Source organism: Ruditapes philippinarum, unplaced genomic scaffold (genome assembly GCF_026571515.1).
Source record: "Ruditapes philippinarum isolate M1 unplaced genomic scaffold, ASM2657151v2 ctg64_1_1_1_1, whole genome shotgun sequence".
NCBI classification, from domain to species: domain Eukaryota; kingdom Metazoa; phylum Mollusca; class Bivalvia; order Venerida; family Veneridae; genus Ruditapes; species Ruditapes philippinarum.
The window spans coordinates 365,607-385,974 of NW_026859760.1; the positions used below are offsets into that span (position 1 = coordinate 365,607).

General features: G+C 33.1%; 2 protein-coding genes across 3 annotated transcripts; both read left to right on the forward strand.

The window, feature by feature from the left end:
• The first annotated feature begins 403 nt into the window (after positions 1 to 403).
• Positions 404 to 3,215, forward strand: LOC132757844 (ninjurin-1-like). The gene is made up of 2 exons (XM_060749288.1): positions 404 to 668; positions 1,723 to 3,215. The coding sequence occupies exons 1-2, from the start codon at positions 624 to 626 to the stop codon at positions 2,071 to 2,073; spliced, it is 396 nt and encodes a 131-aa protein (XP_060605271.1). The 5' UTR covers positions 404 to 623; the 3' UTR covers positions 2,074 to 3,215.
• Positions 3,216 to 6,794: 3,579 nt separating this feature from the next.
• Positions 6,795 to 13,995, forward strand: LOC132757845 (ninjurin-1-like). 2 transcript variants are annotated; one of them, XM_060749290.1, is made up of 2 exons: positions 6,795 to 6,965; positions 13,285 to 13,995. In XM_060749290.1, the coding sequence occupies exons 1-2, from the start codon at positions 6,912 to 6,914 to the stop codon at positions 13,621 to 13,623; spliced, it is 393 nt and encodes a 130-aa protein (XP_060605273.1). In that variant the 5' UTR covers positions 6,795 to 6,911; the 3' UTR covers positions 13,624 to 13,995. The 2 variants fall into 2 exon arrangements, with proteins under 2 accessions (XP_060605273.1, XP_060605274.1); XM_060749291.1 differs by lacking the exon at positions 6,795 to 6,965 and adding an exon at positions 7,819 to 7,978.
• The last annotated feature ends 6,373 nt before the right edge of the window (positions 13,996 to 20,368 follow it).

Sequence of the window (20,368 nt, forward strand, 5' to 3'; positions counted from 1 at the left end):
ACCTCTCCTCAGCGGACACCCAAAATATTTGTCTCCAAAAGAGTGTCGCTATACTGAGGTTGTATACTTGAAGCAATGAGCATACATGTATTTGATAGCAGGCATAATAAATATATATAGAAATACGATTGATAAAGAATCATATTAGTGGGATGATATACACAAAGGGAACACTCAAACTCTTGTACGTTGTCTTAAATTTATTGAATTTGTAAATCATGCTATTCTGTTTAAAGTACGGCCGCCTCGAGATAAGAAATAAGAGCCCGCCCATTGTAGCGTTGGAGCAGACGACAAATAGTAATATTGTTATCTAGTTTATGACCATGAGCCACGACTTTCTTCTAATCTAAGCATTGATGATTGGCATTTTTGTTTCTTAATCTTTTGGTATTGCAAATCAATAATGGTAGATATATAGAACATGAACTCACTTTCTAAAGTTTTTGCGCAGTTTAATGTTTCTTTATTTATGCTCTGACGTGATACCTTCTTGAATTTATATATATGTACGGAATTCTTAATTCTGATAACTGAATAGAATATTTATTTTAATGTATATCAGAAAGGAGGATTCTTTATTATAATAAAATAGGATTTGCATAATTGGATTTTTATTAGAAATGGCGGGAACAAAAGTTGATGTGCTTAAGGAAGATGGCACTACGGTTTGTACGGTTTTATTACATGTAATAACTTGTTAGTTAAAGGCACGTGATACCAAAGAAATGGATAAATTATTACTTCTTTTGAAAAGTGAAACGTGAGTTAACGTGAGTTTTATAGCATTTAAATAATGGTTTTAGAGCAAAATAGATGTTTTTTACCTGAAAAAATTAAAGTAGCACTAAACGTAAATGAATTTATTACAAATAAGCAAAATGTAAACAAAGTAATATTTTGACTTCCATAAAATACTTAATCACTATAATTGTACTAAAACGCAACAGAAGAAAAGGTAATTGGTCAAATGAGTAACTTTTTGGAAACAATAAAATTACACAGAAAATACAAAGCTTTTGAAAAATAAAAATAATTGCATTTCTGGGACATGATGGGCCTTTAATGTTTCTTATAAATAATTATTCATTTAATCAATATTTATCATCTTGTTTGATCCAAATAACCTTAATTTGTTGAAATAATAAATATCAGCCGATATCTTAAAACGTGGGCGAAATTCGGTTAAAGTAAAAAAAATAAATATCTGATTCGAACGGCACGATTTTAACACAGCACTTAAAACACTGTTGTTAAGTTCTGTAAACTTGATATTTATGTTCACATTATGTAAAGATTTTGTATGCATACACTAAAATATATATAAACTTGTTTGATATATTGCATTCTGCAATTCATCATAGACAATGTATAGGTTTCGATCATTTATGAATGTTTATCCATCTGTCCGTATGTCTAATTATCCATCCATCCATCCATCCATCCATCCATCTTACCTACCTACCTACTAATCTTCGTTGCTTTATTGCTTCTTTAAATCGTTTTACATTACTTCTAATTACAATTATTGCACATTTAGCGCACTACAGTTTATATTTGAAAGTTTATTCTAAAGTTAACGATTTATATAGATGTGTCACTAGCCAAACAGACCTTTAATGAAATAGGTTTTTTTTTTTTTTTTTTTTTTTTTTTTTTTTAATCATGCGAAGTCATTTTAAATGATGCCTTTATTTCCTACAATTATTTTTATCATTTCAGGAACAGAAACATGCGTTTAATTTCAACACATACGCCACAAAGAAAACAATCGCAAAAGGTTTACTGGACATAGGTCTACTAATGGCCAACGCTTCTCAGCTGAAATCTTTGCTGAGTCTAGGTTCGGCACAAGACTACTACTACGCCAACTTGGTCCTTATATCTATTTCCATCGCCCTTCAGCTAACAGTCGGTGTGATTCTTCTTGTTCTGGGGAGTATGGAGGGGAAAACAACAGAACAGAGGAAAAGCGCTAATACATTGAACAACGTTACTGTGGGATTCGTTTTTGCAATCACAGTTGTGAATATTTTCATAGCAGCTTTTGGCATAAAATTGACAGAGCAATGAATGTAAAATCTTTCAACAACTCCGTACAAAGTTTACGTCACTGTTTAAACATTCCATGCCTCAAATTAACTTAAAATTAATCGAATATCACAACAAATGTTCTCTATAATTGGTATCCAAATGGAACAACAAATAAAGATTTTTATTTGCTGATGAACTCACAAAGTGAAGAAACCATTTATAAATGATCTGTTTGTGTATCACTTGTTGAAAAGTAAGAACTCTGTACTTCAAAATTCTATTCTAGTATTACGTTGTGCAACTGCATTGATTCAATAAATGTATATCATATATACATGTATATTGATGTGTATATTTGACCGGACACCTTTATTTTAAATAAATATGAGTCGAGTCGACTTGAATCGTGGATTTGTATATACATGTATTTCTAATGTATTGAAATATGCTTTCTCAAGACGGAGCTATCATGTTGCAGTATGCCTGGGATATTCCATAGTGTAACTGTAATTTTTGCACTGTAGATGTACATAAATGTCAATACTTGAATGTAAATACTTAAATGTCAGTACTTGAATGTCAATGCTTGAATGTTAAAACTTAGATGTCAAAACTTGGATGACATTTTTTTTGTCTATACTTGAATGTCAATTTTTGTACTTATAGATGTCAGAACTTGAATGTTAAAACTTAAATGTCAATACTTGGATGTCATTTTTGAATGTTAATATTTAAATGTCGTTACTTAAAATTATCATAACTTAAATGTCTATTCTTGATGCTTGATGTTAATACTTAAAATGTCATTACTTGAATCCTACTGTTAATACTTATTTGCCAATACTTGAATGGCATTTCTGGAATGCTAATTAGTGCTTGAATTGCACATTGTTCAAAGTATGCTTTCTAAAGTGTGATTGTCATACAGAAGTAGGATCATGTACGCATTTACTATTAAAACAGAAGTACATGTGACACAAGATGGGAAAATGCTTTTTATTTTATATCAACATTATTATAATTATTGCTCAGCGTTGTTTGTTTTCTTGACGAATAGCCTTTTTAATTGTAATTGGCAGCAGAAACACACAGCTGATAAAATCACATTTGCATATCAAAATTTATTGTTAACCTATGCAGTTTGTCATACTATTCATATAATCAAATAAACTTATTTTAGATATGCAAAAAATGTTTGTCATTTATAGAGCCAACGAATGCATGTGACATTTCTTAAGTTGAACATTTCAGGTCAGCTGTTGAAGAATTTTCCATTTAGCAGATCTCACGATTTTGAAATATTTCCCAATTTGCGACTGCAGGACAATTGTAAATATGACACTTAAAGTAAAGTTATAACGCCGATATCAGTTTCTCCAATTTGGTTTATAGCATATACATGTACTAGTATTATATGATAATAAATTTAATGTGAAGTATACAATATATTATTAACAGTCCATCGTTTATCAATGACTTCTTATCTAAATTCCCAAATTTCAAATAGAGTAGCGTTATATTTATTGATTACAATTAGATAAAATAAAATTTGAACACATATATTCTAAAGATCCATCCAAGTTCTCAACGGAATGTCCGACGTAAAGTCCGGCACATGAATGTTTTTCTGACCACTAATTTTTTCGAATATAGGTCTCGGCCTAGTGAAATTATTATAAAACAATAATAAATTAGTCACACTTAAGGCTATATTATGTATTCCAGTGTTCTTTTTTAATTATATCCTGATTATAAGCATTAAACATCAACGCTATCTAAGTCAAAGAGGCCCGAAATATCATATGATATGCCCCGGTCACATATTCACGGATAATGCCACGGAAGAGCTACGGTCTTATCGTTCACGGATTACTACGGAAATGTGAAATTCCGTAGTCTGCTACGATTCCAGAACGGACACACAACGGTATGAGTACGGAGTCCGACGGATTTACCCCTGGAGAGACACGGATTGTTACGGACCGACACGGTTTGATACGGAGCGACACGAATCAGGACGGACGCACTACGGATACACTACGGTCTGCTACGGTATAAGCACGGGTTAGTACGAATAAGTACGGTCTGATACGGAGAAGAACGTATTGATACGGAGAAGAACGAATTGCCACGGATCTATACGGACCTAATACATCCGTCCACAACCTCTTGCTTGCTCATTTTCAAAATGCCTCAAAAGAAAAGAACACCTAGAAAACGAATTGCAGCGTTCAATGATTTTGGCGGAGAGGATTCAGCCTAATCGCGTCCGAACCCCGAGACACATCAGGTCCAATTAAAGTGAATTTCTTGAAGGACGCTGGATCCTCAACAAGTTCGGCCATGAGAGCCTCATACTAAACATGAAGCGGTCTTCGTAAAAGCCCATCTCTAGTCCACCATCTCGTCTGTCTTCTCTTACCTGATTAGATATGGACTAGTAATCATTAATGAAAAATGTTGATCAATACTGCTTCTCTTTTAATTTTAAGATTTGCTGTTCATCTTACAACATCTTACAATTACATTAATTACCGTGATGTTTATGTTTTAAAAATATGTAAAAAGCTTGTTAATTAATCTTATTATCTCTGAAGGACCAGTGTCCGAGGCTTATGAGACACTTCGTTTTATGTACATATTTACTCCATTTTCACGATCCAATGTTTGTAAAATATGTAACATTAAATGTTATTCTATTTCTTATGAATTGTAGTACGATATTAATATAAATTTACTTCTATGCATGTCATCAAGCAGCTTGACCACTGCCTCCGCATTCTGAGCCATTTCAATATAAAGTTGCAGCCAGTAAATGGCAATTATCATTTATTAAATGTTCCTGCAAATATATATGTCTGTTTTTAATAAGAAGGTAGTGTGTATACTCTTGAAAAAGTACACGATTCTTAATGCATCCGTGCTAAACAGTAGTGGGCCGTACCATTCCGTACTGTTTCGTGTTGCAACGCAATAAACCGTATAAGACCGTGCTAATCCTTGCCTCTCCGTAGTACAACGTATTACGATCGTGGCTGTCCGTGACAATGCCGTATTAATCCGTAATAAAACCGTAGGTTATACGTAGGGTAACCGTACAAATACGTAGTTCTCCGTACCAAACCGTGGAAATCCTTGACAAGTTGGTGGACTACGAATCAGTACGGACTATTACGGTTTTCGTACGGACCAGTACGTATTAGTACGGATTACTACGGACTAGTAGGGATACGCTACGGTTGATTTTTCCGTAGAAAATTTTTGTGCATGTTCAAAAATTGTCAAGGATCGCTACGGATATACAAGGACTACTACGATTGATTACGGTTACGATACGGAGAGCTACTGACCAGTACGGGTAGCTACGGACGATGCCGGAATTAATCCGTGGCTCTTCCGTGGGCGTATTCCGTGAATATGTGACCGGGGTAATAGCCATCTACATTTTTCAGAAATCTTCTTTCTGTTGTAATACTGTTCACCACAAGTTTAAAAAAACCCTGACTGTTGGAGGGTAGTACATCTTTTATCCTTCCACCAACAAATGATATCCTGGAGAATACACAAAAAACAACTATTGAAGTCATCATATAACAGACAAAAGCTACACAGATGCTATAAATACACTTTATGACTTATCAAACTAGAGATGACTTAACTTGGATTATTTTAAAATTTTAAAGAGCTTTATAGACTACAAAGGGTTAGGTCTAATTCCTTACCGAAGTGTTACCATATAAATTGGGCCTAGAGAGTGTACATCAAAGCTAAACTCGGGTCGTTTAGTAGGTTACGATGGACTCCGCAAAATTGAGCTTTTCACGAAAAAAAAATTCGTACAATTATACTAATCGACCAACGTGGTTTTGAAAATACCTTCTACAACGCATTTTCATGAATTACATTGTGTAATTCATTTGATAGCATGTCTGTTTCCATAATTTCTTTTCGGGAGGCATTTAATTTCCCTTCCTTGTTTTTATTCTTGTAGAGTGTATATTTTGCGCAAACTGGTACAATTTGTATAAAAACAAATCAGTATTTTGCTTTCAGTATTTGCCGTGCAAGTAATTATTCTCATTCTATCTGTTTCCGACCGAATCACAATAGTTCTTGTTAGTAAGGCATACATACTCAGATTTGTTTATCGATGATCCGCTGAGTAAAGATTTTGCAAGATTATAATCCCAGCCTGTAAGATGTTCTGTAAGATGTTGAAAGCAATGAGGAGAAAGTATCTGAACAACACAGCAAAACTAGGAAAAAATTAAAAGATTTCAAACAATACACACTGAATTTACACAGTCATAAAGTAAACAAAAACAAGACAAACTAAGAAAAAATGAGAAAATTGCTTTAAATAATACACACAAAAGAGTGTAAGTTATTCATTGAAGAAACTACTAAAAATTACTTTGATATCTTTTAGGTCTCAGTCACCAGAATTCGAACAAGAGCAAAGTTCGAAAAAGGCGCATCAGAAAGAAAGGATAGACAAGATGATAACGACCAAATTGGCTTATGGAGCATTATGGGTTTTCAGATTAAAGTAAATAAATGAGCTGCAAGATGTGCCTTGTACTTGAAATTTGAAAAAGTAGCTTTAATTAATCTAAACTAAACTACCTGACCTTTATCATTATCAAAGATTAAATCATCAAAACAATTAGCTTGTATGGATTTTAATAATGAGATAATAAATAATTTAAATACAGTACAAGCATTGAATAACGTTATCTTTGCTTACATATTATGATACTTTATTTTAAGCCGCTGATGTGATAATTAGGCTGATGTGATAATTAGGCGCTATAAAATACAAATGCTTTAGACGACGTGAACAAAAGTCGAAGCTGATTTAGTTTTACAAAATAAATATGTCATTTTCGGGTAGTAGAATCGTATTGGGCGGAACAGAAGAAGCCAATCCGGTGAGTTGAATTTTATTATATTATGTATGCCATTATGGCACCCTTACATTTTACTCAAAAGATGGAATGGGAAATGTTACAATGTTACAAACTTTCTGTGATAAGCCAACTGTCCGGAATTTCATTTAACTCGAATATTGGTTTGAAAATATTTATCTCTTTAGACAAAGACAATTCATATTATGAAAGGTACTGTGTAAACAGCAAAGTGTGTTTTCTGGCATCTGTCATGTTATATAAAAAATCTCAAGGCCAGGGTTGGTCCTGTCAGATGTGTATTTGGTGCGTCCTTTGCTAGACATTTTTTTAATGAAATGGCCATGGCATTGTCTTGTCTGGATCAAATTATGCATGGCTGTTTCGTTGATTTCTTCTAGTTATCTCCATCTGTCTATTTTTTCACAATTGTCCTGTTAAGTTCTTACCTTTGTGGTAGCACCAGTATCTTGTCCTGCTTCGTAGTACGGTTGAAAACATCTAGATTTACGAACATGAATTTTGATTTTTGGTTTTAATCTAACCAGACAGGTCTTTGTGTTGAAATGGTAGTTAAATGGCGCAATAATGTTTTATTGCGAGATAAAGCTATTATTGCTTTTTGTACATTAAAGTGAAAAATATATGGAAAAAAGCTACGTGTTTTATTTGAAGTTTACTTGAACTATTTTAAAACTAACTATCAGATATTATATCATTATTAAAGATTAAACTTATCAAAACAATTACAAGTACTAGTATGTTACATGTACTTTGATAGTGAGGTAATAGATACTTTATATACAATACGATTGTTGATTTACGTTATCATTGCTTATAAAAAAATATACCATTTTATTTTAAGCAACTGGTGATTTAAAGTTCACTGTACAGGTGTTTTAGAGTCATAACTTTTGTATTTGTCTACAATTTAAAGAGGTATTTTATAGTCATAACTTTTTTATTTGTTTACAATTTAAAGTATGTCATCTTCGAATAGTACAATTGCATTATACGGAACGGCCGATAGTGGTACGGTAAGTTAGAATAATTGATTTTGTTTTGTTTAGATCTGTTAAATATTATTTATATTATTTATTTCATTTTACCAGCAACTGTTATGTGCCTGCTGACGTGGTCTTTTGGAAGGAAAATTTGAAATTTGAGAATCATTAGATGCAAAATTTCAGATCATGCGCTCACTTATCTTTTCTTTTCAATTTTTCTAAATAAATTTAATTGTGAATCATTACCCAAACATGAAAGCGTTGCAACGTTTTTAATTCAAATTGGACTAAGATTCATTTCACTAATAATCAACTTTCAATACAATTCTGAGTAATTTTCTTTATAATGTTTAGCATATTTTTTCATTTAAAGTCCATCAGTGTTATAGACTTTTGAACTTCAGAAGAGGTCATTTAACACTTTAACTATCTTCATGAAAGAGAATGTGTGTAAATATTGAATATCATGAGAACTAGGATTTAAGAGTTAAAACGAAACTGTGGTACCAACCTTTACGCTGTGCGCGGAAAGAGGGGGGTAAAACGAAACTGTGGTACCAACCTTTACGCTGTGCGCGGAAAGAGGGGGGGGGGTATCGTAAAAGCTTTCTTTATAGGGCCATTGTGGAGAAATTATTGGTACCCGATTATCTTAGGACTAGGTACAATTAGTTCTCAGACTCTGCACTCCTATCAGTTGCAATTTAGCAGTACCAGTTCCAAGTCGATCCGTTCGTTAAGTTTTCTTTATATATATTATCCAGTCATGTAAATTGCAACAAAGCGGAGATGGGGCAGTATAGCAATTTAAATGGGACAAATAAGTTAAAGTTGTATATCTTTTGTACTGTACTGTTTGCAATCTATCAAGAAATTTCATGTAATTCAATTGTATAGTTCTGAGTTGTGCTTCGGACAAAGAGATAGCCTACTATATACATTAAATTGTAGTTTCTAAATGTTCTTCTTTGATTAGCGGGGGGATCATTAGCGTCTAAGGGTAGACATCAAAATATTATTTCTTACATCCTGTCAGTATTTCAAATGGTGAAACACCTTTGATAGAGACAATGGGTGATTTATATGAACTTGACACACAACACACTATATGTTTTCTGTTTTGTTCTATATGGTGCTATTGAATTAATCTTTGAAAAACTCTTAGAGTGATCTTTAATACGGCAAAATATAAGACATAATTTTTTAATTATAACCTGTACAATCACATTGTTTTGATATTTTTAGGATCATATCTTTAGATGTGTACGACAAAGCACGACTATAATATTTAACAATTATCGAAGATATAAGACAGGATGAATAGACCCCAAACAAAAACAAAACTGTTTTTTTGCTGTATATTTATGGTTGATTTTGCCCCTGACATTTGCTTTTAAAATTATTTTTACCATTAGGTACATTAAAAAATTGCTCTAATTGTTCTTAAATGGGCTTGCTTCAAATTTAAAAAATACATGTAAAACATTGAAATTAAAATGTTTTTAGTTTTTCCTATTTGACATTTTTCTATTTGAATGATTGCATTACTCCTACTTGAACACTGTATTATGTTACCTGCTTTTAAAATGGGTCTTTTGACTGTTTCATAGCCTCTCATCTCCTTTCAGAATCCTATCCCATTGTTTACTTGTTAAGGGCAAAGCATTGTAACACCGCACTTTGGGGTCAAACGCACTTTGGGGTCCGACCCCAAAGTGCGTTAAACTTCGCACCGCACTTTGGGGTCAAACGCACTTTGGGGTCAAAATCGAGAAATTGACCCCAAAGTGCGTAAATATGCTACATATCAACGCACTTTGGGTTCCAGAGGTCTAAAGGTGTAATCTGAGTTCTGCTTAAATACTGAGAACTGACTTATTTTCGATCTTCGACATTGAAATATTTGAGGTGGAGTTCAAGATGGCTGTAGATACTTTGTTTGATGCTTAAGTGATAAAAAATTCATTAATTTTACCACTTAAAATATCCAATAATAATAATAATTTGTTCATATAACAAAATTACGGTGGCATAAAAGTGACAATTGCATTTATTTAAGTTTTGCATACATATTTTTATTTAAGTTTTGCATACATATTTTTTTTCAGTTTTGCATTCATATTTTTTTTTTGAGCTTTGCATTCATATTTTATTTAAGTTTTTCGTACATTTTTTTTATTTTGGTTTTTCGTACATATTTTAGCCAATCAAAACAGCCTTCACATCTCATAACAGCCCATAGTTGAGTATAAAACTAGCACAGTAGTTTGGTCACATTTCGGCCCATTTTTTGGAATCGGCCCAGTCGTTTTTGGCCGCGCAAGTCTGGTTTCGGCCGACCTTTTTCGGCCCATTTTTTAAATCATATGTATTTAATATAATAAGTGTATTTTTTTTTAATTATTATCTACTGTTATATTAGTGTCTACTAGTATTTGGAAAGGGCTGTTGATTGGTGAATGAACATGCACCACTCAACCCCACCCCCTGAGTATAGCGGGGGGAAGGGGCATTGACTTTAAACCAAGCCGACCACTGGTAAAATCTTCGCCCTGCGGGGGATATTCAGATAATAACATTCCTGCCTTATGCCCCGGAACAGACATCACACGATTATATATCAGAGTATATCATGTATATATCAGAGACATAGATAATATCTATGTTTCTGTATATATATATATACTAAAAAGTGTTATTATCTTTTTGATACCTCCAAAAATGAAAATGTTGGTATTTGCAAATGGCGTTTGCAAATGGGGTACTGTAATTTACAGATGGCGAAGTGTTTGAAAACGGTGTTTTACAAATGGCGTAATTATCCAAACCTCTACTTTGCAAATGGCGTCATGTAAAATTATGTACGGAAAAAAGTAAAAAACAAAACAAAATTAAATATGTATGCAAAACTTAAAAAGAATATGTATGCAAAACTTAAAAAGAATATGTATGCAAAACTAAAAAAAAGTATGTATTCAAAACTAAAAAAAAAATGTATGACAAAAAAAAAAAAAACAACAAAAAATATGTACGAAAAAAAAAAGTATCAAAAACAAAAAAGTTGCAAATGTCACTTTTTTGCCACCGTTCAAAATATTTTAGTACAGAAATCGTGTATTCCTAAAGTTTAAAGATGCTGCGAAAAATATCCCGTTCTGTCATTCATTTACTTGGTGCCATGTAAAGCTCCATTTTAAATATGTAAGGAATGAAATAAAATGCAGTTAATATTCCCCCCCCCGTAACAACCGTTCGCCAGATGCTTTTTTAATGGGAAATCTTACATACTTCTTTAGAAAGATGAATTTTATAATGTTAAAATAATAGTATCAGAGAAATGTAAGATGCTTGTTACCTGAATAAGTAGCGATAAATGTGAAATTATTTGTCATAAAAGTAGTCAAAACAATGTAGTATTTGATTTCCATATAAAACATGTAAACTACTTATCACTAAAACAGTACTGTACTCATCATTGTCAAAAAGCAACAGATAAAAAGATGGTTCAGGTAATTGGCCAATGTGTATTTTTTTGATAATATAAAAGAACATCAAAATAAAAAGCTGAAGAAAAACAAATAAAAGCATAATGGGCCTTTAAAATGTTATTTTTAATCTCGGGGGGATCGATATACCCCACAATCCCCTCTATACCCCCAGTGAGAATTTTACATTATTTTGAAGCTCGCTCTTAATGTGCGACTACTTAAATAGTTGAAATTTTTTTACTGCATGTACGGACTACTACTTAAAGCCGCATCTTCACCTAGTCAAGTTTCTAATGTGTCACATTTAGCTAAATGAATGGCTATTTTAACATATTATCAGGCAATTTTTTTACTGAAATGTCTTACTAAGATTACCCAGAATTTATACCTTTGTCTATGCAAAGACTATCATATTTCTGTAAAATGTGTAAATAACAAACGGGAAAATGATGCATTTAGCTAAAAACAATGGAGTTAATGAAAGGTGTACATTCTTTTAAAATAAATGGAAGTTTTAGAAAAAACATATTTTAAGCTTAAAGCTGCATGCCTCCAGATGAGTCAAAATATTTCAATAAAATCAAACTTGAGAAATATGTACTACTATTATAGGAAATGTAAAATGATTCAAGATTCAAGTAATATTTTAAATGTTATGTGCGGTCAATGACTGAGTTTTCAATATTTACAACTATATTCCTACTGCGTTACTAACGCATTAAGGGCTATTTATGCATATTATGACAACTTTTTGGTAATTTACGTTAGTTTTAAGTGCCATTGATAATGTGCAAATTGCTTGCTTTTGGTTGTTCCACAATATTATACATTCAAATAAATTTTCTAAATTTTCATGAAAATTAGCGTGAATCTGGAGGCGTGCTGCATTGATACAAATTCTTTTTTTGGTGATTTATTTTGTGAAAGTTCTTCACTTACTAATCAAGACCATTTAAATCCCTATTGATTCAGGGCACATGTTTTGTGTCTATTTAATACCTTGATTTTTGTTTACCATTGGCTTTGACTACACTATATTATTTAAAACAAAATGAACATAAATTTTCTCTGACCCCAAAGTGCGGTCGTTTGCCTGATGTTGAAAAATGCATATGTACCTGTTTAACGCACTTTGGGGTCGAAATTGGACCCCAAAGTGCGTGACGCACTATGGGGTCCGACCCCAAAGTGCGTAACGCACTTTGGGGTTCGACCCCAAAGTGCGTTTGACCCCAAAGTGCGGTGTTACAAAGCATACTTTTTACTTAGGGACCATTCGTCGCTTTTCATGGAACGTGTCACATTGAAGGTTTCATGATATATGCAGACACATGTGGATATTTCTAACGTTCACCATTTCATGTTTTGAATAAGCCGGTGCTAGGGGTGTTATCAGTAGCTCGCAATGTCTGCTAACTTTCATGAAAAGACTCAATGAAACCGAACTTGCAATATTTTCAATTTTGCCGTTTTGAGCGTTCTTATGGCTTCTGTTTTTCTGTTTTAAGTAGAAACCAGGTATGCATATCCATATCATGATTGCTTTTTGTACATAACTATTTCATTGCTGATCAATTTTAGACAAATTGCACTTATGATTGCAACAGACGGTTTCATAGCCTCTGATCTCATTTTCAAAATTCCATTTTATTTTTAAATTTGTATTTTGACGACTTCATAGCCTCTGATCCCCTATTCAAAATTCCATTTTATTTTGTTTCGCCCATTGTTTTCTCGTTAAGGGTATAAGCATACTTTTAGTTTCGTCGCTTTTCATGGTATGGCAATAAGGTGCTACGTTGATGGTTTTATGATTTTTTCAGGAATAAACGTTTCTTTCCATTTCAGGTAGAGAACAAGTCGTCGTTTGACTTCAATAAGTATGCTACAAAGAAAACCGTATCGAAAGGTCTTCTGAACATCGGCCTGCTGACGTCTAACGCAATGCAGCTAAAAACAACTATTAGCCAAGGTTCCTCACACAGCTATTTCTACCTGAATATCGTTATGATCACCATTTCCATTGTCCTGCAGATTGTCCTCGCAATTTTATTGGTGAAGCTCGGACTCAATAAAGGACAACACGACGAAGCAATGAAGAGCGCAGACAGACACAATAATGTTGTTACCGGCATTGTGGCGGTCATAACCGTCATAAATATACTCATATCAATTTTCACTGCCTGAAAACGATAACAGTTTTCTTAGACTGGAGACTTAACTGATATCTATTGTTATAATTCCATTTTCTTGGACTTGACTGATAAATACAGTTCTTATTCCAAACATTCAATAATTCGATTCTTATTTTTTATTTCATATTAAAGAAAATATAAAATGATTTAGTTTACTAGCATTCTTATGTTGAATTATTCAATCTGTTTGCAGCTGGAAAAAGTAACAGTCGGTTGTGATTGACCGTTTATTTCTTCCAACAATGTTAATATTGATAAAAAAGACACATTTATAAGAAAAGCTTGCTGAAAATTGTAAAGTACAAATAATATTTACAATTTACATGTACATGTATATTAAGGAAATTAAATGATATAATAATTTTGTTTGTTTTTCGTTAATAACCATTAGTGCATCAAAACTGAAAAAAGACATAGCTCAATGCTGTGAATAAGTCAAATTCTTAAAAGAAATAGAATGGAAGTGAAAGTTTTTATATCAAATTTTAGACAAATGTCGCACATACGTACAATTTAGGTTGTAGAGTTATCCCCCTTATAAGCTATACACAGTCATATTGATATATGCATAAAATGTATAATATGAGACTTTAATAGGTGAAATAAAATAAACATAATTATTTATTCAAACATATAAATAAATAAATAAATAAATATACAAGCAAGCAAATTTGTGTGAATTTACAACTTAAATGTTTTTTGGTTGCATAGAAAAAGGCATTTCTTTAAACGCGTACACGCTGCTGCACAAGTGCTAAGAATCATTCCTGTGTGCGTTTTTGTTACACATCACTAGGTCACGGTTTCACGAGGTTAAAAGATTCCCCATTTACTGCCCATTTAGACTGAGAGACTACACTTGGTGGTGATGGTCACTTTGAAAATGTTTAAAAAATGTTGGCCGTTTGGAGGATATGCAGTTCAGTTTTTAATCCGCTATCTGACCCTACTCCATGAGTTCTTAATATGTTGCTTTATATGTTAAAGAGTGCCCAAATGATGATGATTTAAATGTTTTAGTGTTTCTTACCTTTTTGCTTTAAATGTTTAAGTGCTTCTAAGTGTTGTTGTTTTAACTGTTTAAGTATTTCTCACATTTGTTGTCGTGTTGTAATCATGTTCTTTAAAATTTCAAATTGGTTATAATTGTATTGTTTTAAATATTATTCTTTAAGTTTTCCAAGAGCTGCTTTGACTATAACAAACAAAAATGCTCTTTTGCCGCTTTGATTGTTAGTTACACAGGTGTAGTGATACTTCTTCGCTTTTAAAAATGTTCACGTACCTTGTCGTGTGTGCGTTGGATTCTACATATTGAATTGTAATTGCGATATTTTGACTGTTACATACTTTTGAATAGTACAAATAAGGGCGTTTCCCATGAAGATAAGCCTTTTATCTGAAGTTACCTATTTTCAAGTCTGGTCAAAGTTTGGACTCTATAAATTATTAGTACACGTGGAAAGATTTGGACATTTTAATGTGATTAACTAACATGAATCCTTCTGTATAAGTACAAAACATTGTAATTCATATGCCACACCTCGCCATTGCCAAAAAATCAACTTAGAAATGATAGAATGGAAGTTTTTTCAACACGTGAATTTGAAAAGCATGCTACCATTTCAGTAAGTAACATAAAAATGTATTGAACATCTGGACAAAAGTAATGTTTATTTCGATAATTGATCAATTTTATGTTCAAATGACATACAATCTAAGTAAAATTTGAAATATTATCAACCTGTAAGACGTTTATGTCATTTCTTAATATAGTTCGTAAGAATGTCATTACCACTTAAGTCAACAGAAATATATGTTCATTCCATTTTTCATGTCTTCGAATGTATGTCTGTTAAATTCACGCGATGCATAAAAAATAAAGTTGTTCAAGGCCTTGTTACTTGATTGTATGTTGAATTTTTGTAGCAATGCTGTTAGAAGCCATCCATATACCGGTCCTATACCAAAGTATGACGGGAAAGAGATGATTTGATGTCAATCAGTGATAATAGGAAATGAACATCTCTGTGATTTTGGTGTAGACAAAAGTAGATTGCAAAATCCTTAAATTCAAGTATTAGTTTTAAGTAGAAAGGAAATCGATCAATCACCCACAAAGGCAAAAATAACAGAAGATTTATAAATAATTTTATTACAATTTTTAAAGACAGAATCAATTAAAGAGTAATACAGACGTAGACTTGTGACCAGTTTAAAATTCAAAATAGGGCCAAGAAGCAAAATAATCTATGCGACGCACACATCCGGTATGTAAGAACACAATTATGGAAAAAGCAATTATGAAAAAGTAATGTGCATCGAATTTACATCATTAAAATCGACTTTCTTAAAACAAAACAAAAATTGAAAGATTGAAAGTGCATAGTCAGTGACAACGAGTGGCAGATGGTGCAGTTATTCAAGCGGGATAAAATGCTAAATGAACTAACGTTACATGGACAATGCCAAGTAAACAAGGAGAAGAAAAAAAAGAAGATGAAGAAGAAAAACAACGACAACAATAAAAACAAATATTTTCCTGGCCCAAAATAGTCCGAGTGCGATCTCACAGGCTCATTTTTGTAAAATTTTGCCTGCAGTCGGTGCACTCTTACTATTGTGTTGCTGGATGCTCTCCATCCATGTAATTTCCGCCTCGAGCTATCTGCACAGAACACTATAATATTTTGCTTTTTAAAAATTTCATTATCAAGATGTGGTAAAATTATTTGAGAGTTATGTTTCAAATATTTTTACTACAACTGTAAAATAGCTTTTATATTCCAATAAGAATCGCAATTCTACTCATATGAACGTTCACCAACTGTAAGTGAAATGGTATCTTTACAATAAAGGCGATTACACAGTTGATGCGATGGTCCGAAGAAACCCAAGGCATTCTTGAATGGACTGAAATTGTAGAAATATTTGTTTCAATTCTAGTGTTTTATTTATATTTTTGCAGCTTATTTATATTCGTTAACACTTGTGAAAAGAGAAATGCAAAATGAATGTTTTAAAATTTATTTATTTTATCTTAACTGCATTTTTGTCGACATGATTGGCATTAGTTAATGCCAGAGATGTTTGATCTTATATAGAGAAAGAACAAAACGCCGGTCCATTAAATGGCCATGCCATGCAGAAATCTCTCGGACATATTATTTGGGTAAGAGCTTCTTGCGTTAGCTAGAATTTTTAGCCACAAGTAGTTGTGAAGAAGATGGTCTGAAACATCACAATCAACTTGATTATTCCACTTTTTTGTAAGTATGTAGCGTTCAATTAATAATGGTTAACTGTGTATGACGACAATTCATGTGAGAACGTGCTCAATGCAGATGTGATCGATCAAAATTATGTAAAACACAATTTAAGGAGTTTATTGTCTTCATGAATCGGTTTGAAATTTTTAGTTGATCTACGTATATATCGAAAACAGCAATTGCCGGTCCAAGAAAGGGCCATGCCACGCGGAAATCTCCTAGAAAAATTGTTTGTGTTATGGATTTGGCGCTCATTTTGTGCAAAGAAGACCCTAGAAAGTTGTACAAAAACGAATTTGCAATGGAATTAGACAAATAGTTTTTAACGGTTGGCTATAGAAAAAGGTGTATTTTACGATACTTTATAGAGACAAAGAACAAATTAGCGGTTCAAAAAATGGCCATGCCACGCGGAAATTTCCTGGAATAATTGTTTCGGTTAGGGCTTTGTTGCTCATTTTGTTCACAGAAGACCCTCCAAAGTTGTACAAAAACGAATTTGCAACGGAATCAGACAAATGGTGTTTTAACGGTTGGCTATAGAAAATGGTGTATTTTACGATACTTTATATAGACAAAGGACAAATCGCCGGTTCAAAAAATGGCCATGCCACGCGGAAATTGCATGGAATAATTTTTTCGGTTAGGGCTTTGTTGCTCATTTTGTTCACAGAACACCCTCAAAAGTTGTACAAAAAAGAATTTTGCAACAGAATCAGACAAATGGTGTTTAAACGGTTGGCTATAGAAAATGGTGTATTTTACGATACTTTATATAGACAAAGAATAAATCGCCGGTTCAAAAAAGGGCTAAGCCACGCGGAAATTTCCTGCAATAATTGTATGGAAATGGCTTTGTTGCTCATTTTGATCACAGAAGACCCTCCAAAGTTGTACAAAAACGAATTTGCAACGGAATCAGACAAATGGTGTTGTAGCAGTTTGTTATAGAAAATGGTGTATTTTACGATACTTTATATAGACAAAGAACAAATCGGCGGTTCAAAGAATGGCCATGCCACCCGGAAATTTCCTGGAATAATTGTTTCGGTTAGGGCTTTGTTGCACCTTTTATTCACAGAAGACCCTCAAAAGTTGTAAAAAATCGAATTTGCAACGGAATCAGACAAATGGTGTTGTAGCGGTTGGATATAGAAAATGATTTATTTTACGAAAATTTGTGCACTTTATATAGACAAAGAACAAAAATTCGTTCTAAAAAATGCTCATGCCATGCGGAAATCTCCCGGACATATTGTTTGGGTTAGGACTTTGGTGCTCACTTAGTGAAAAGAAGACATTTAATGTTGTACAAAAACGAATATTAATTGCAATCAGACAAATGGTGTTTTAACTGCTGGCTATAGAGTATGGGGAATTTTAAGAAATTTAATGCACTTTATATAGAGAAAGAACAAAACGCCGGTCCATTAATTGCCATGCCATGCGGAAATCTCTCGGACATATTATTTGGGTAAGAGCTTCGGTCCAAATTTTGTGCAAAGAAAACCCTCCAAAGATGTGCAAAAACGAATCTGCAACAGAATCAGACACATTGTCTTTAAACGGTTGGCTCTAGAATATGGTATTTTTTTCACGAAATTTGTTTACCTATATACTTTAAGAACTAATCTTCGGTCCAAAACAGGGACCATTTTATGCGGACCTCTTGCTATTATTTTCTTTGCGTTAGCTAGAATTTTTAGCCTAAAATAGTTGTGAAGAAAATGGTCTGAACCATCATAATTAACTTGACTATTCCAATTTTATATTATTATTATTTTTTTTTATCTACGCAGCGCTCATTTTACAATGGCTAACTGTGTATGACGACATTTAATGTAAGAACATTCTCTATGCAGATATGATCTTAAACACAATTTTAGGAGGTTATTGTCTTCATGAATCGGATATTTATTGCAATCAGACAAATAGTGTTTTAACAGCTGGCTATAGAATATGGTGAATTTTAAGAAATTTAATGCACTTTATATAAAGAGAGAACAAAACACTTGTCCAAATAATGGCCATGCCATGCGGAAATCTCTCGAACATATTTTTTGGGTAAGAGCTTCGGTCCCTATTTTGTGCAGAGAAAACCCTCCAAAAAATGTACAAAAACGAATATGCAACAGAATCAGACACATTGTTTTTAAACGGTTTGCTCTAGAATATGGTATTTTTTACGAAATTTCTTAAACCTATATACTGAGAGAACTAATCTTCGGTCCAAAACATGTACCATTTTAAGCGGCCCTCTTGCTATCATTTTCTTTGAGTTATCTAGAATGTTTAGCCTAAAATAGTTGTGAAGAAAATGGTCTGAACCATCACAATTAACTTGATTATTCCATTTTTTTTTCAAAGTACGTAGCGTTCATTTCACAATGTGACGACAATTAATGTAAGAACATGCTCTATGCAGATGTAATCGATCAAAATAATGTTAAACACAATATCAAGAGGTTATTGTCTTCATGAATCGGTTTGGAATTTTTAGTTGATCTATGTATATATCGAAAACAGCAATCGCCGGTCCAAGAAATGGCCATGCCACACGGAAATCTCCTAGAAAAATTGTTTGTGTTATGGCTCATTCTGTGCAAAGAAGACACTCGGAAATTGCACAAAAACGAATTTGCAATGGAATTAGACAAATAGTTTTTAACGGTTGGCTATAGAAAAAGGTGTTTACGATCTTTATATAGACAAAGTACAAATCGCCAGTTCAAAAAATGGCCATGCCACGCGGAAATTTCCTGGAATAATTATTTCGGTTCAGGCTTTGTTGCTCATTTTGTACACAGAAGACCCTCCAAAGTTGTACAAAAACGAATTTGCAACGGAATCAGACAAATGGTGTTTTAACGGTTGGCTATAGAAAATGGTGTATTTTACGATACTTTATATAGACAAAGAACAAATCGCCGGTTCAAAAAATGGCCATGCCACGCGGAAATTTCCTGGAATAATTGTTTCGGTTAGGGCTTTGTTGCTCATTTTGTTCACAGAAGACCCTCCAAAGTTGTACAAAAACGAATTTGCAACGGAATCAGACAAATGGTGTTTTAACGGTTGGCTATAGAAAATGGTGTATTTTACGATACTTTATATAGACAAAGAACAAATCGCCGGTTCAAAAAATGGCCATGCCACGCGGAAATTTCCTGGAATAATTGTTTCGGTTAGGGCTTTGTTGCTCATTTTGATCACAGAAGACCCTCCAAAGTTGTACTAAAACGAATTTGCAACGGAATCAGACAAATGGTGTTGTAGCAGTTTGTTATAGAAAATGGTGTATTTTACGAAAATTTATATAGAAAAAGAACAAATTGTCGGTCCAAAGAATGGCCAGGCCATGCGGAAATTTCCTGGAAATATTTTTTTCGGTTAGGGCTTCGATGCTCATTTTATGCAAAGAAGACCATCCAAAGTTGTACAAAAACGAATTTGCAACGGAATCAGATA